This window comes from Phodopus roborovskii, unplaced genomic scaffold (assembly GCF_943737965.1).
Source record: "Phodopus roborovskii unplaced genomic scaffold, PHOROB, whole genome shotgun sequence".
NCBI classification, from domain to species: Eukaryota; Metazoa; Chordata; class Mammalia; order Rodentia; family Cricetidae; genus Phodopus; species Phodopus roborovskii.
This window is the reverse complement of record NW_026126418.1, coordinates 75,908,738-75,925,646: the sequence shown is the minus strand read 5'-3', so window position 1 is coordinate 75,925,646 and position 16,909 is coordinate 75,908,738. Positions and strand designations below refer to the sequence as shown.

The following is a 16,909-nucleotide window of genomic DNA, read 5'->3' as shown; positions in this document are numbered from 1 at the left end:
AAGCCAGAAGCATAGTGGCTCCTGGTCCCCACATTGAGCTCCCACATTGGCAAGCACCCAGGTCCTTGCTTTTACTTGGATTCATAAAAATAATCATAGTTTTAATTGTATCGATTAGTGGGAATGCCTAATGACCCACTGGGTCTAAGTTGATGTCAACTTATTACTGTGCCCATTTCTGATTTTAGCTTTCTCAGTTACAGATCTTTTTCTCTGACATTAATAATTAACCAGAGAACTAATTTACCCAAATTCTTCCAACTCTGTTTACTTAAAAGAAAAGTAGCTACAAGAAGGTCATGCCCATGGGTGCATGCCACTTTCAGCCATGGGCATTTGGTGGACACTTTGCTTTTTAATTTTCCTGGACAAAACCTGGGGACAGGAACAAACGTAAGTAAAACACGCCATCTTCATTCTCCTGGTCATCTTAGTTGTGGGGAGTGCAAAGGATATTCATGGCTGTGATGATTCGACAATAACTGTCCCTCCAGAAATAATAAACGGGTAATCTCAGCTGCTCATGAGAGAGCCGAGGACACATTGGATTTGGGGAGAGGCTAACAACACAGCTGTTTCTTTGAGATGGCAAAGTCAAACCAATATAATCAATTTTCTTAGCATTTATCACCTACTTGTACTTAGCACTTAGTTTTTAATTTTCCTGTTCTAAGTGCAATTAAGTTGGAGTAACTTCAATGTTGTAGTCTTACAAAACCAATCGCTAATGATCATAATTTCATTTTAATTATGATGTATAAGATTACTTATTGTGGGTCATTAGGCATTCCCACTAATCAATACAATTAAAACTAAGATTATAACTACTTCTATATTAAATAGTGCTGTCGTGTGTACAAATATTTTGGTATTTAAGTTAACTGAAAACTATCTCACTGCACTGTTCTTTTTCTTTTCTTCTTTTTAAGGTGTGGTTTCACTGTGCTGTCTAGGCTGGTCTCAAATCATGCACACATGAAAATTTGCCTTCAGCTCCCTGGCTGACTAGTACTATAGGCCTTTGCAAATTGCAGAGCCTACTCAGCCCACATCCTATGGCAAGTCCATACAGGAGAAGGGACTGGCCAAAGGTCACACTGATAGGGAGAGAGGGTTTTTCCTGTGGTCTCCTGTTTAGCACTTCCCTCCTCCCTGACTCTTTCAGAATTGTGCCTGTAGAAATGCAAATGTCAGGAAATGTGGACTAATGTCATAAGCCTGCCACACATGTCCACTCTCAGATTTTTATTGCAAGGTCACAGTCATCCATGATTACTACTAGCTACTTTTATGTATTCCTTCTTGACAGACAAACAATTGAAACTCAGGGACAGTAAGATTAAACACCAGAACCTGGACCCTCATGATTCTTGTCCAGAGATATTCGGAATTCTTCCTGCTCTCCTGCAATGGACTGTAATATAAAAGTATTTCTTCCTCAATAAACATGCCATTTACAGCACAGTAGTTAGCCACTTTGATTAATTTAGCAAATGTGTTTTGAAACTCATACTAGTCAGCTTTCGTGCCACTGGCATAAGCAACTTAAAAGAGAAATTTATTTTGCTCAGATGTCAGAGGTTTTAGTCCATCGCTGCAGGAAGTGTGTGACAGACAGGGAAGCTACTATGGGGCAGCTCAGTAGTAAAGGAAGAATGCTTGCACTCAAGCCCAGCCCCTGCCTCATTGCAGGGGATCTCTTGGTCCATGGTATGTTGTCATTATCCACATTCGAGGTATGAGGGTGACATTCCTTAGTTAACTCCCTGAAACCAGCATAGACACAACAGACTTTACCAAACTCTGAGGCATTTTCAGTCCAAGAAAGATGACAATCAAGCCAACTGTCATGACACCTACCTTGTAATCGGTTCTGGAGGGTGGGAGAAGACAGTTCCTAGAGCTTGCATTCTTTTTGAAGAAGCAAATAATGAATGTATGAATGAATGAATGAGCACATGACAGCATGAATGAGCCTATGAAAGATGAATGAGCCAATGGCAGAATGAATGAATGACAATGAATGATCCAATGACAAAATGAATGAAGCAATGAAAGAATGAATGAGCTAATGAAAGAACAAATTATCCCACTACAGAATGAATGAATTAAGGACAGGCAGTTCAGTAGCATAAAGAAGGTAGGAGAGTACGGAAACCAAAGGCCATATTTAAGGCTATGGATGAAAAAGGTTGTCTGACAGAGGTGATATGCAGATAGGGCCTGGAGGAAATGAGAGATAACATACAAATGTCTGCAGAAAATAGAAACAATTGCATAGATAATACCTGTCTCTGTGCAAGTTCAATGGCCTGAGCTTCTGATAGTGCAGAAAAGATACACAAGATGAAATTTCTTCGCATGTGCAGACTGCATGGCTGATGAATCAATATGGGCCAAAGTTTATGTGAAGGGAAGTTCTGTAGTCAGCATTTTAAAATTTTTTATTTATTTATTTGTGTATGGGAACCGGTAGGCATGCATATTACACCACAGACACGGGAATGTCAAAGGGCACCTTCTAAGAGTCAATTGTCCCCTTCCCGTATGTGGGTTTCTGGGATCAAATTCATGCCATTAGTCTTGGTGGCAACTGTCCTTTTGTGCTAGCCTTCTTCTAGCCCATAGCCACCTTTAAAAAGTGTGTGTATGTGCGTGAATGCATGCGTGCGTGCGTGTGTCCATGCATGTGTGTGTGTGTGTGTGTGTGTTTAGAGGATGGAAGGTGATGTTGAGTTCCCTAGGACTGGAGGACCCAAAAAACTTTGGAAGACCAGTTTCTAAAGTTTTCAGGCATTGTTCAAAAAAAGGAACTGCAGATCAGTGAAGGAACTAAAATCTGGAAGAAAATAAAATCGACTCACACATGACTGTTCCTATACATGTTCCTTTATTTCTCCTTTTCTTGTCTTCTTCTCTCTGTTTCTCCCAAGTTCTTGGGGGTACAGGTATAATACATTTGCAACAGTAATTCTTTTTGCAATACAGTGTGAGGCTTGAGTTTCTCAGAGTCAGCAAAGCAGATAAGATTTACACACACAGCAAACTGCTAGGAGAAACTTTTAGCATCAGTTACTTAGGGCTAATAAGTCAAAGAAGGGGTCTAAGTTTAATTTGCACAAGAAACAAAACCTCGCCTCTTCTAGTGCTCTGGCCTCATTGGTGGCTTCTCTATTTTCCAGTAAGGTAAAACCAGGGCATGCTTATTTTTTCTATCCATCTGGACAGCTATGAATCAACAGCTTTGGGTGAGTAGTAATTCTATGTCCTTGGATATCTGGGAAAATCTTAGATGGAATGCTTTTGCCTGGGCCCTAAACACTGACCAAATGCCTGTCAATAAAGATAATTGTAGGAAGGCAGATCTCTGCAATGGGGAGGGGAACAAGGACCTGATAGTGGAAAAAACAGGCCTCACACATAGCTAAGGAGTGTAATCAGGGAATAGGACCTGTTAATGGAGAACAGGTTTTAAATATAGGTAAGGGATGTGATCAGTATACTCCAAATGCATGGAGAAATCGTTCCCAGTAAATGATCAGATAGTGTTGGACTGTGGGAAGTAAATCCCAAGTTTGTTGCAGAAAGGAATAAGCTACAGGAAGAATCTACAGCAAGAAACAACCAATTCATTCACAAGACTATAACACCAAATACAATCTTTGAACTGGTTTATGTATCAAAAGAATCCTTAATTATCCTGAGTTGTCTCATGATATGACAGCTGTATAATTACTGTGTGATCTTGTGGCTTGTAGCAGGAGTTACAGGTGGTGACCCACCGTTATTAGTACCGGGAACCAAACTCAAGTCTTCTATAAGAGATATACATGCTGTTAACTGCTAAGCCATCTCTCCAACCCTACATGACCAGCTTTGTATCTACACACTCAATACTTTATGCTTTTCCATTCTTATGCCCAGCCTGCGGGACCCCAAAAGGACCACCACCAAGAAGATGACTCACCAAATGTAAAGGCAAAGGTTTCTTTATTAATCAAGCCACAGCAGGGACCTCACTTGCTCAGGAGTGAGTGAGATAGCTGCTTATAGCTAAGGGGGGTTTTATAGAGAAAGACCACAAGGCTGAAAGCCTCAAGATTACAGTCTCCATAGTTACACAAGGTAAAACAATAATTGTATGTTTAAGCAGGATACAATTGAGCAGGATAGGGCAGGGGCCACTGGGTCATGAGCTTGTTAATTATCCCCTGGGCTGGAGGCTGGTTTTCTTTAGGAGGAAGGAATGTTGACACAGCTGGTGGTGTGTTAACTGTCTTTTAGGCCTCTAGTTACTTACTCCATCAGGAGGTTGAATTCCTTGGTCCAGCTCGTTTGTGCTGTCTTAGGGAGCTCAAGATCAGAAATTCCCTTTTTCCCTGTATGGGCTTAGTGGTCTAAGTTTTTAAGACTTTTATTAATTTTTCCTATTACATTCCTCCCTTTGTCTTGTGCATTAAGGACTCAATTTTGGGTTCCTGGTGGGTAATTCAAAAATGTCTGGGGAAGCCTGGGGCATAGGTTGATAGACCTTGGATCTCTGAACTGAATAGTGCCTAGGCGATCCTGTATGAACTGGAGTAGTTTATGAAGAATACAGGGGCTAAATGTTAGCAGTAAAACAAGTGTCAGAAGGGGGCCTGTGAGGACAAATATCAAAGTAGTCATCCAACGGGCGCTGTTAAACCAGGACTCATACCATCCCTGGCTGGCCTCTCTTTCCCACCTGCACTTTCTAGACCCTCTCTGATCTTGGCCATGTTGTCTTTTATTTTAGTTATGTGGTCTCGGTAAAAACAATATTCCTCCTTTGGGGCTGCAGAAATAGGTCTAGCCCCTTCCAATTCTATAGGGCCACCTCTGCTAGGGAGCTTAGGGTACCCTGTAAATGGGTGATAGAATCCTCAACATGTTTAAGATCTGAGTCTAAGCTTGCCCTTAGGGTGGAATAGAATTGTCCTTGTTGTTTGAGCGCTGTGGTCCCAGTACCTATACTGGTGGCAACTTCTGCCCCCAGAAGGAGACTTTAGTTATTGTTGTGATAGGCTCTCTTTTTGTTTTAACAGGTCCCAGCCGACCTGAGTAGAGTGACAGAAGCTCTTTTTCAGTATGATAGGTCAGGCAGGGAAGGAGCCTGATAAAAATGCAGAAGCCCCTAGTCCAGTTGAGCACTGTTGGTGGACACATGCTGTCAGGCCAGTAGAACAGGCCCACCAAGTGTCATTATGGGGTATAAGGTAATCAGCCCCATTTATAATGGGGGTTGTTCTATTACAGAGGTGCTGATGACTTAAGGGCCTGAGACCAACTGTAGGGTCTGGGAAGTTTCAGGTCACCACCTATTGCCTGAGAACGGCCCCAGGAGGACAATTCCTTCATAGTATGGTGGGGAAATGGCATAGCATAGCCAACAGGATTTGGTGGCATTAGGGTTGGTGGCATTTAGAAATAAAAATGACTGCTGGAGCACTTGTAAAAAGTTGTCCCTGGGTGAGAAGACCGGGAGGCATAAATGGAGGGAGACTGGGAGTTGTGGAAATGAATGAGCCTGTGGCCTGAGGGCGCGGGGTCAGGAGGGGCTGAGAAGGCCTTTGAGGAGGGGGGCTCATTGGGGCTAATACCTTATTTGGCCCTATGGGTGTCATGATTGAAAGGTGTTGTTCCCATGCCTGTGGCCAGAAGGATCTCTTTTCATTCCACCCAATGATGTGCTAGTTGCTGCTCCAGGACTCTAGTTAGGCTTTTTTTTTTTTTTTTTTTTTTTCTTGTCTCTTTTCCTGAATTCCTTATTCTCTGTACTTTCTCCTCTGGCACAAACCTTTTCTGCCACTGCCACTAGTTCTCTGAGGCGCTTTCCCCCAATCTCTATCGACTGTAGCTTTCTCTTAATATCCAGTGCTGCCTGACTGATGAAAGCAAACATCACAGTTGTCTCGGACTCTCCTGCCTCACCAGGTGTGCCTCTCCAGGTGTGCAGCTGGTCTTTCCTCTGGACCCTGTCTAACACCATATAGCTTGGACATATTGGCTGGCTTTTGTGCTGCCACTCTGAGACCTGCCAACAGAGTCTGGCAATAGACCAGGAGCCCCTCCTTACCTTGGGAAGTGTTGTAATCCCAATCAGAATGGGTAGATGGGAAGTGGGCATTAATGACTGCTGGGTCAGTAGATGGATCACCTGTCTGTCTGGAACCAATTTCTGGGACTCTTCTAGGATCCTGCTTTATTCTGTGGTGGAGCAGAACCTGGAGGAGCTGCTGACAATCATCCCGGATGGGTTGATGGGTAAAGAGAACAGTTCCTAACGAATTAATCAGGTCTTGGGGATTATATGAGAATGGAGTGTTCTGTGGATGCCAGCTACATAGGTCACTAGTGGCAAATGGCCAATAGAGAAAAGGCTGATTTTCTGGGCTACAACCTCCACCTGAGTGGTAGCTGCCTTATGGATTTGTGTGGCTTGTGCAGGGTCTCCCAGGTCTCTGGCAAGGGACTCGACTGGCTCTGCCCATTCTGCTGCTCTAGGAGGTTCCTCTAAAGGCGGGGAGGCATAGGGAGGGGGAAAGATATCATATTCATCTGTTTCCTCCTGAAGAATAGGTTTGGTGTTGGATCCCAGGACAGCTTCAGCATGACTGCCATCACCTGTAGGACAGAAGGAAATGTTTAACCCATGGAAAAGGGTCCTCTATAAGACCTCACCAAGTAACTATATATATTTGGTCAGGATAACCAGTGTGAGGTCAGAAGACAATTTCTTCCACCCTGGCAAGGAGGTCCAGATGGAAAGAACCTTCAGGCAGCCAGCTCATGTTAAAAGCAGGCCATTCAGATGCCCATTTGTCCTTGTGGACTACTGTCTTCCCATCCTTCTAGTGTCCCAGGCAGAGGTCTAGTAGAGAAAAGGGGTCTGTCCCATTGTTATTCATCAGGTTATGTGTCTATAGGATCGAGACAACAACAGCAACAAAACATACAACACAGACAAATGACACAGTAAGACTGAGGCCCCTACCCAGAATCTTACAAGAATTTAATCCCTTCAAATGGCTAGCCAAAAACAGTATGGATGGGAGGTGCCTCCCAAACAGGGTAACTCAGTCCTCGACCAGGTCCCTTCCTATAAATTGCAGGACAGTCTAGCCTTTGACTGAACTCCCATTCAGATGAGGAATTGAGGCATCCCCCTAACTCCTTCAGGTCTGCCCTTTTATAGGGTCCACCAAGGGGGTTACCTTCAACCTGTTACTTACAGACTTCGCTAGTGTACCTACAGAAAAATGTACATTTAACAAACAGACACAAGACATTTATCCAACTAGTTGGAGACTAAACCTTTGGGGGTCAGGGTCCGGGGGGGTTGGGGTTCCCACACAGTGCACCAAATGTTATGCCCAGTCTATGGGACCTCAAAAGGACCACCACCAAGAAGACAACTCACCAAATGCAAAGGCAACGGATTCTTTATTAATCAAGGCACACCAGGGATCTCACTTGCTCGGGAGGAAGATACCTGCTTATAGCTAAGGGGTTTTTTTTATAAAGACCACAAGACTGAAAGATTACAAAAGATTCCATGGTTACACAAAATAAAGCAATAACTATATGTTTAAGCAGGATACAATTGAACAGGATATGGTATGGGGCATTGGGTCATGAGCTTGTTAATATCCGCTGGGCCAGAGGTTTGTAATGGGTAGTTATCTGGTTTTCTTTAGGACAAAGGAATGTGTTAACTGTCTTTTTCTGAGTACTGGACTTAGGCCTCTAGTCATGTACTCAGTCAGGGGATCAAATTCCTTTGTCCAATTCTATTTTCTTCAGTACTATCTTAGGGAACCCAAGATCAGAAATTCCCATTTTCCCTGTTTGTGCTTAGCAGTCCAAGTTTTTTTAGACTTTTATTAATTTCTCCTATTACAATAGAATGGACTCCACTAAGTCAGTTTGTGCATTAGAGTTATATCTTGGATCCATTGCCAGTGGCCTCATGTATTGTCCCAGCTGCATCATTGTCACATATAATAAGGGAGACTAGTTAAGGTCTTATGTGGTCTCCCCATTTGTCAGACCTGCCTGAGTCAGTGATCTCTCACTAGCTCAGGTCAGCTGATTATGTGGGTTTCCCCATCATGGTCTTGACTCCTTTGTTCATATTATCGCTCCTCCCTCACTTCAACTGTCCAGGAGCTTGGCCCAATGGTTAGTTATGGATTTCTGCATCTGCTTCCATCTGTTTCTGGAAAGAGGGTTCTAGCTTCTCTGGGGTTGTGGATTGTAGGCTGGGTATCTTGCTTTACATCTAGTAGATCTATTGATTTTTAAGGGGTTCAAAAATGTCCTAATTTTGGTAGAAGCTTGCAGTAATTAACAGGTGATGGGGTGGTGCACCCTGAGATTGCTGGAACACTTAATTGCTGGGTGGACATGCATTTCTTTTGCTATGTGACCACATATGCATCTCTCATGATTCAGCATAGATACTCTCGTAATAAGTTATTAATAGTATCAAAATTGACAAAAGTGACAAAACGCTCTTTTAAGAACCATGTTTCAAAAGCTTGAATAGAATAAGCTCCATTCTTGTATAAACTGTATGGAAGACAATTAGAGATCTACCTGTGGTTGTTGATGATACAATATTACAATTACACTGACTTCAGTGATACATAATAGCTGAAATAGACCTGAATATAAAGTCCCATCTCATTCATTTATAAGCCAAGTGACCTTGAGCAAATTACGCCCTGAATATACCTAAAATAAGGTCATACAGTCTAAATAATTTACTTCTGCAAATATTATGAATTCTGTGTAAAGCGCTAACAGAGCCTTTAGCATGTGTCGACTCCTCTTTAGTGCTAGCATTACTGTTGTATAGTTACTAATGTAATTATTTTAGCCCTTTAAGGATCTCCATTAATACTTCATTTACAGATAGTCTATCTTTGTCCTTAGTCATCCATTAGTATAGCATATTTCTAGAATTACTTACTGTAAACTAACTTGTGACTCATGTCTTAGACTAGTGGCTTTACCTCAGCTGCTCCTCTAGCAGGTGGCAAGGGTGACATTCAGTGGTCCATTCCTATGATGAAAGTTTTCTAAATTAGAAATAAAGATGACCAAGTTACATGATTCAGTCAGCACCATTAAGTCTTCTTTGGGTGCAGCATTCCAGGGAGGCTCTAAATGTCTTTCTAAATGAAAACTAACCTTTTATCTATTTCTTAGGTTTAAATACAACCTGTTCCTTTCCAGAAAACTTACATTTTTCCATCATAATAACTTTTTACTTTAAAATTATTACTTTAATTTGAAATATTTATTTGTTTGTTTGGTTGGTTGGGTTTGGTTTTTCTGAGACAGGGTGTTAACAGTCTTAGCTGTCCTGGAACTCATTCTGTAGACCAGGCTGGCCTCTAACTCAGGGAAACACCTATCTCTGCCTCCTGAGTGCTGGGTTTACAAGCCTGTGCCACCACTGTCTGCCTTAATATAGATTTTTAAAATTAATCTTGAGTGAAAGAAAAAATATCAGAGGTGTGAGAAAACCGGAAAAGGTAGTGAGCCATTTCTTTTCCTGTCTCAACAGCTATGTTATTTCAGCACCCAAAGTCTTCCAGGTCGGAGCATCTGAAAATGTTGTAATTCAAGCCCAAGGCTACACTGAAGCATTTGATGCGACAATCTCTATAAGAAGTTATCCTGACAAAAAAATAACCTACTCTTCAGGATATGTTAATTTATCTCCAGAAAATAAATTCCAAAACTCAGCAATATTAACAGTATGTATTTATTCTTCTTTTTCTTTATGTATTTTTGGTAAAATTTGTACAAAGCTTGAACATTGATAAATATATAGTCATTAGTACTGTTCTACAACTGTGTGGTTATGAGATGGTTAATAGTCATTAGTGATTAGGGAAACACAAAACTCTGAACAGAAAAAATCACATTTGCTTCATTTGCTTTTGTGAGCCAAGTGTGTCCATGCCCACATACTTAAAAATAAGATATTCTCTATGAAAATATTTGGAGATGAACTAAAATATGTTTTAAATTTAAATGAAAATTTTAACTGGAAATATTTTCAAGGTGAAAATTAGAAAAGGAAAGGTATTAATGGGTGTTTGTTGAATGTTTGCTATACCTTGTTATTCTCAAAATGTACATATAGTTCCCCCTGCTATGGGATTGTTGACTACCACAGCCGAAAAACTCTCACGGCAAACACAACGAGTAAAAAGAATGAACTGATCAAATAACTTCAAATGTCATTGAGACTTTTGGGTTCAGACTGGTTAGAAGCATGAGTTCCACTTTTATTTTTCTAGTGTGTTCATTGTGGATGCTGATGGATTTCATAAAGGCAAATTCTTATAAGTGTGTCATGTGCTTTGGCCATATTTATCCCCCTCAGCCCTCCTCATCCACTGCTTTTTCTCCCCCTCCTGCTAGCTTGATTCTTATTTAGGGCTCCCTTTTATTTCCTTATGGTGTGTGTGTGTGTGTGTGTGTGTGTGTGTGTGTGTGTGTGTGTGTAATGAGAGAAAACATGCAAACATGCAATGTTTGTTTTCTGAGTCTGGCTGAGATCTCCAGCTGCATCCATTTCACAGCAGTCTTGTCCTTTGCAGTAGAATAAAACTCCACCATGTATAAATTCTTATTTTCTGTATCCATCTACCTGTTGATGGACAAGCAGACTGTCTCCGTAGTTTGGGTCTCAGGAATAGTACAATGATAAAGATGGGTGTGCAAGCATGTCTTACCATGTTGACTTTGATCACTTCTGATGCGTGCCCAAGTGCTACAGCTGGGCCAGAAGTAGCTCTATTTAGGAACTTCCACACGGGTTTTCCTAGTGGCTCCCTCAGTTTACACGCCCTCTAGCAATACATAAGGGTTCCTTTTCCCTGCATCTTCACCAGCATTTCTTGTTTTTATCATCATTGTGATGATGGCTGGAGTAAGCTGGGATCTCAGTTTCATTGTCATTTTCCATATAGCTAAAGATGTTGGACAGATTTCCATATGTTCATCAGCCATCTGTGCTTTAATTATGAACTGTATGATCACTTCACTAGCCAATTTATTGCTTATGTTGTTTGGAGTTTCGTTTTGTTTTAGTACTTAGTTTTAAAAGTTCTTTGTTCTAGATATTCATTCTCTATCAAATATATAGCAAAAAAACAAAACAAAACTGTTATGTGTGTCACGTTTTCATTTGTTTCCTTCGTTGTACAGAAAAAAAAAAAAAACCATTTCTTTCAATCATGTTTGTTAGTTCTGGGTATTATTGTTTCCTGAACTGTTGGGGTCCTGTCCAGAGAGTCCTTGCCTGTGTTTGTGTCTTGAAGTGCCTTTCTGTGCTTTCCTTTAACAGCTTCAATGTTTTCTGATCTTACATCAAAAAGCAAACTAGAACAGCAGTGTTCCTATTTATTTAATGGGATAGTGTGGGCAGCACAGGATCAGCTGTGACTATATCTGGGGTTGGGCATTTTTAGTACATTTATTACTGTTTGAATCCCATTGTCTTGTTATAGATTATTTTAAGTTGCACATTTTCCTTTAAGAGAGTGAAATGCATCATTGTTTGTGACTATTGGGGTTTAGTAGGCAAATTTTAGCTGTAAAATCCCCTCCCAGAACCATTTTCATTTTATCCCCAGATTTTGTTGTTTTTATTTTTATTTGTTTCTTGGAGTTTTAATTTCCCTCCTCATCTTTGGTGACTTGCTCATTATTCAGTGATGTGTTGTTCAATCTGCATGATTTTGTGTATTTTCTATAATTTTTCCAGCTACTGATTTCTAGTTTGAGTTCATTATCCTCAGATAGAATATAAGAAATCATTTAAACTTTTTAATTTAGCTAAACATACTGTATGTCCTAAAAGGTGGTGTATTTTAGAGAAAGTTCTGTGGGTCACTGAGCAAAACATGTTCCATTCAGTGTTTGGGTAGAATATTCTATGAATGTTTTGTTAAGTCCATATGACTTATAGAACCATTTAAACCTGATATTTCTTGGTTAATTTTTTTTTGGGGGGGGTGAGTGGGTCTGGTGAGAGTATGATGCTGAAGACAACTACTATTGCTCTGTTGATATCAGTCTGTGCCTTGCATCTGGTGGCATTTGTTATGTATCCAGGTGTGTGGATGTCCAAAATACATCTATCTGTTATTGAATGTCTTACCAATCAATGGACTGTTGCCTTAATTAATATGAAGTGACTTTTTTTTTTATCTTTTTTGACTAGTTTTTAAGTTTATTTTTTCAGGTGTCATGGTAGTTATGCTTGCTTGTGGCTAGTCCTTTTGCTCCGAATTCCTTTTTCAACCCTTCTGTGAGGCAGTTTGTCTTTGCCAGTAAGGTGTGTTTCTTGCAGTCAACAGATAAGTTACATGTTTAAGATCAATCTGCTATTCTGTATCTTTTAGTTGAATTGACACTATTGATATCTAGACTTATTACTGAAAGGTGTATTAAATCCTATTGTTTTGCTGTTTGGTAGTGTTTGGCACTTTCTACTCCTTAATATAACTATTCTAGTTCCTGTGGCTTCACAGATATGTTCATCTTTCTTTTCATTGTGGCATCTGCGATGCTGAAGTGTGGTCATAAATTCCTTTAGTCAGTGTTTATTGTTAGATTTTCTTTCTTCTTACTTATGATGGAAACCTTTGTTGAATATAGCAATCTGGTTTGGCAAGTGTCTTTAACAGCTAAAATACATCGTTCCATGCTCTCTTGGTATTTGGAGTTTCTGTTGAAAAATTTGCTGTTACTCTAGTGTGTTTTGTTTTTATAAATGACTCTGTGTTTTTCACTTGCAGCTTTAATATTCTTTCTTTGTTCTATGTACTTAGTGTTTTAATTATAGTATGATATGAAGAGGTTCTTTTCTGATCTAGTGTATCTGGAATATTAAATGTCTTCTGTTTCCAGAAACCCATTTCTTTCCCTAGATTTGGAAGTTGCTCCATTTTGATTGTGTTGAATAGGTTTTCTAGGCTTTTAGCTTTTGTCCCCGAACTATAGAGTTGTTTTTTCATGGTGTCCGATAAATGGTGTAGGTTCTGTTTGTTCATGTGTTATTGTTGTTTTAAGTCATGCTTTTAAGTCATGTCTTCCACTTGATATACTCCTTTGAAAAGGCTTTCCTCTGAGTTTTTAAGTTCATCTTATAAAGGTTTTAACTTCTAAAATTTCAATTTGACTTTAAAAAAAAAGATTTATTTATTTATTATGTATACAGTGTTCTATGTGCATGTACAGCTGTGGGCCAGAAGAGGGCACCAGATCTCATTACAGATGGTTGTGAGCCACCATGTGTTTGCTGGGAATTGAACTCAGAACCTCTGGAAGAGAAGCCAGTGCTCTTAACCTCTGAGTCATCTCTCCAGCCCCTCAATTTGACTTTTTTAAAACTATTTTTATTGAAATCCCTTTCACATTTTCTATTGCCAGTCTCATTTCATTCAGCTTTTTTATATTCTCTTTTAATTCATTCAGGAATTTATTCATGTACTCTTTGATTTCAATGAACATTCTTGTAATCAATATTTTAAATTCTTTGAGATTTCATTTAATTTGCATTCTTTGGAACCCATTACTGTGGCTTGGTGATTTGGTGAAGGGTCGTGTTATGGTTTTTTTGTTTTTGTTTTTCATGTTTCTTTTATTACTATAACTGGATTTGAGCATTTGGGATTAGGTCATTGGTTGTTTTTTTAATCACCTGTATTATTTTCAGTTTAACTATTTCCCCAATTCAAGTGGGACCAAGTTGTAATTGGATTGAGTTGTTATTCCTCCAAGTCTAGACTAGCTCAGTGGCTAAACTCAGCCCACATGCTCAGGGGACCAGGCACAATCTCTATTACAACTCTAAGAATAGAATTCAAACTGCAGAGCCAGACATAACTGATAAGTAGGCCTGCTATGAAAATACAGTAAGAACAATCACTTTTCAATTCCAATAACTTCAGGACAATAAAGGATCCAAGATAGCATAGTGTTATTTAGGCATTGGCTATTCAGAGTAGGAATGGAAGGAAATATTAAGTAAAGTAACAAGTAAAATTAGCTATTAGCATTAAAACAAAAAGGAAAAATGGGGAGAAAAGTGAATGGGATCAATAAAGAAGAAGAGAAGAAATAAAGTAGTCCCAGTTAAAGGTGGTATGGAAATAAAAAAGGGTTTAAAAGTGTAACTACTCAACCTAAAGCAACTGAAACACCAGAAGGCCAAGGCATGGAAAGCGCCTGTGCACTTTGGGAGAATAATGTGGTAAATGTAGGTATTAAGTAACATCTGTCCCTATGTGGTCAGTGTATTCAGGTACAGACTATGTTTATGTGGCCATGCACATGTATAAAATGCAGAGTATTCACTGTGGTGTCTATGCCATCGCTCTCCAGGGTGAACCATATCTCTGCATTGTACTTCTTTGACAATTTGACTTGGCATCCTCTCATAACAGCTGGATCTATGTGGTACTAGGTTTCCTGGGTTGATGCTTGTATCATTGGTCCCACCACAGAAGCTATGGTTTTAGGCCAGGCAGGAGTACAATAATGAGAGCAGTCTTAAGGTCTCTGAGTACTAAAAGGGGGCTACTGGTGAGCTTCCCATTGGCAAAGACTTTTATCCCTGTTCTGCAGACTATTAAGTCTCACTCCTGTCTATGTTTCAGACCACATTCCAGTACTACCTAGAGGTATTCTGCATGCTAAAACCCAGAGAAGTCCCTTAATACTTCCCTTATTCCCTGGGCTATCCAGGGAGGAGCGTTGCCTCTACATCCACCCAGGTGCTGCTCCCATCCATCCCCAAGAGGAGATCCCAGCGCTCTATGGTTCATGATACAGTATTTAGACCCACGATATCTGTGATTAGACTGCAGATCTGCTCAGTCATTCTGTCATTGTCATACTTTTTGAGTCTCTGGGTTTTGTTTTTCTTTTCTTTTAGACTGTCACCTTCCTCCACCCCAACCCCGTGTGTGTGTGTGTGTGTGTGTGTGTGTGTGTGTGTGTGTGTGTGTGTGTGCCAGTGACCAAACACATACTTTTGGAGGCCAGAGGAAAAGCTCAGCTGCCTTATTTTTCACAACAGTGTTTCTCACTGGCCTGGAATTCACCAGGTAGAGGAGGTTGGACAGGTGGTAGGCCCCAGGGATCTGTCTGTATCCACCACTCAGGTTTTGGGATTATAACACTTAGCATTTTTGTAACATGGATTTTGGGGATGTGAACTCAGGACCTAATTCTTGCAAGGCAATTACTTTGCCAACTGAGCTATTTTTCCAGTCCCTTTTTAGTGTTCTTAGAAAACAAACATGTCCCATTGCTGACAGCTAAATTTTCATCATGCCATTGGACAATGAAGGGCTTGGACAAAACTAATTTGCCCTTCTAACTGTAGGGCCAGTTTGCTGCTTTTGTTCACTTGCTGGTTGAATCAGTTTAACTTTTGAGATGGTGACTCACTATGTAGCCCAGGGTGATCTTGAACTTGTGGTCTCTCTGCTTCAGTCTCTAGAGGCCTAGACTATACCACTTTCTAAATGATGCAATATGCAGCATTGCTTTTTGGTTCTAATGAGATTGCAGTGCCTTTGCAGTATGCTTTATAACCTTGGAATTACACCCTTTCAATTGTTATTATTACAGATACAACCCAGCCAACTGCCTGGAGAACAAGACCCAGTATCACATGTGTACCTAGAAGTTGTGTCAAAACATTTTTCAAAATCGAAAAAAATGCCACTAACCTATGACAATGGATTTCTCTTCATCCACACAGACAAACCTGTTTACACTCCAGACCAGTCAGGTAGAGTACAAAGCATTTCTTTGTGGGGAAACTGATAACAGACCTTTTGACACATAGAATTGAATGAAAAATGGTTTCCACCCTGAAAAAAAAATAACAAAATCAAAACCGGTCCTCATTTCCTAATTACTTTTATATTTTCAAATAGCATTTGATTGTTAATTTATAGGGAAATTTCTAAATAGATTGAAAATCCAAAAATCAAATTTGCCACATTAACAGTTATTTCTAAGTAGCTAAAAAAGCTCCCTAAACATTGTAAAATGTTGTTAGAACGTATGCATTAAACAAATAGACTTTTTTCTAATAAATTTTGAAACATTTATTATAGAGCCATGTTCATAACAAATTCAGAGTCAGGACTGAATTCTCAAACTGGGAAACAACACCCAATGTGGGGAGACTAGATGTTTCAGACAAGATGAACAGCATCATGGGAATGTGTGGATGGTGATATTAGAGGTCATTTACCTTCAAAAGCGTCTCTTTAGACAGTGCCATAGTCATAGTTCTGTTACAGAGGGGAGTGGGTGTAGCCGGCCCAGCCCCTGTGGTTGAGGTAAGCCCTGGTTGACACAGGAGTGTATGAATGCTTCTTCTCATGTCAGCCTTCGACTCTTTCATCTCCCCTCCTCTCCATCATTGACTGCAAACCGCATCAGAAACACAGGTGTGGAAAAAGGAGGTGATGAGATTTCATTAATAACCCTGATGGGAAAGGGTAGGGCAAGGGAGACAGGATCGGTGAGCTTCATTCAAAAGCATTGCATAGTATGCTAATGGTGGTGGTTGTTGATGATATCAATGGTGAAGTGGAAAGAGCACCTGCTGTGATTGACTCAGGCAGGAAAAGCCTAGAGAGGGCGAGCCTAGACTGTGTGTGCTCAGGACTGAAAGGAGAGGAAGAGGAGGACTGGAGAGATGGTTCAGCACTGGCACTCATATGTTGTCTCACAACTGTCTGAAACGCTAGTCTCAAGGGATCCGTCACCTCTTCTGGCCTCTGCAGGCATAGCATGCACACAGTCCACAAACATACATTCAGGCAAAACAACCACT

General features: G+C 40.3%; 1 protein-coding gene across 1 annotated transcript in view; it reads left to right on the top strand.

The window, feature by feature from the left end:
* Positions 1-288: 288 nt before the first annotated feature.
* C5 (complement C5) overlaps positions 289-16,909 on the top strand; it is a 100,896-nt gene continuing 84,275 nt past the window's right edge. Inside the window, exons 1-3 of the mRNA XM_051185288.1 lie at positions 289-393; positions 9,596-9,788; positions 15,688-15,850. Of these exons, the coding sequence (XP_051041245.1) occupies positions 314-393; positions 9,596-9,788; positions 15,688-15,850 (436 nt within the window). The 5' untranslated portion in view covers positions 289-313. The remainder of the gene's footprint in view (positions 394-9,595; positions 9,789-15,687; positions 15,851-16,909) is intronic.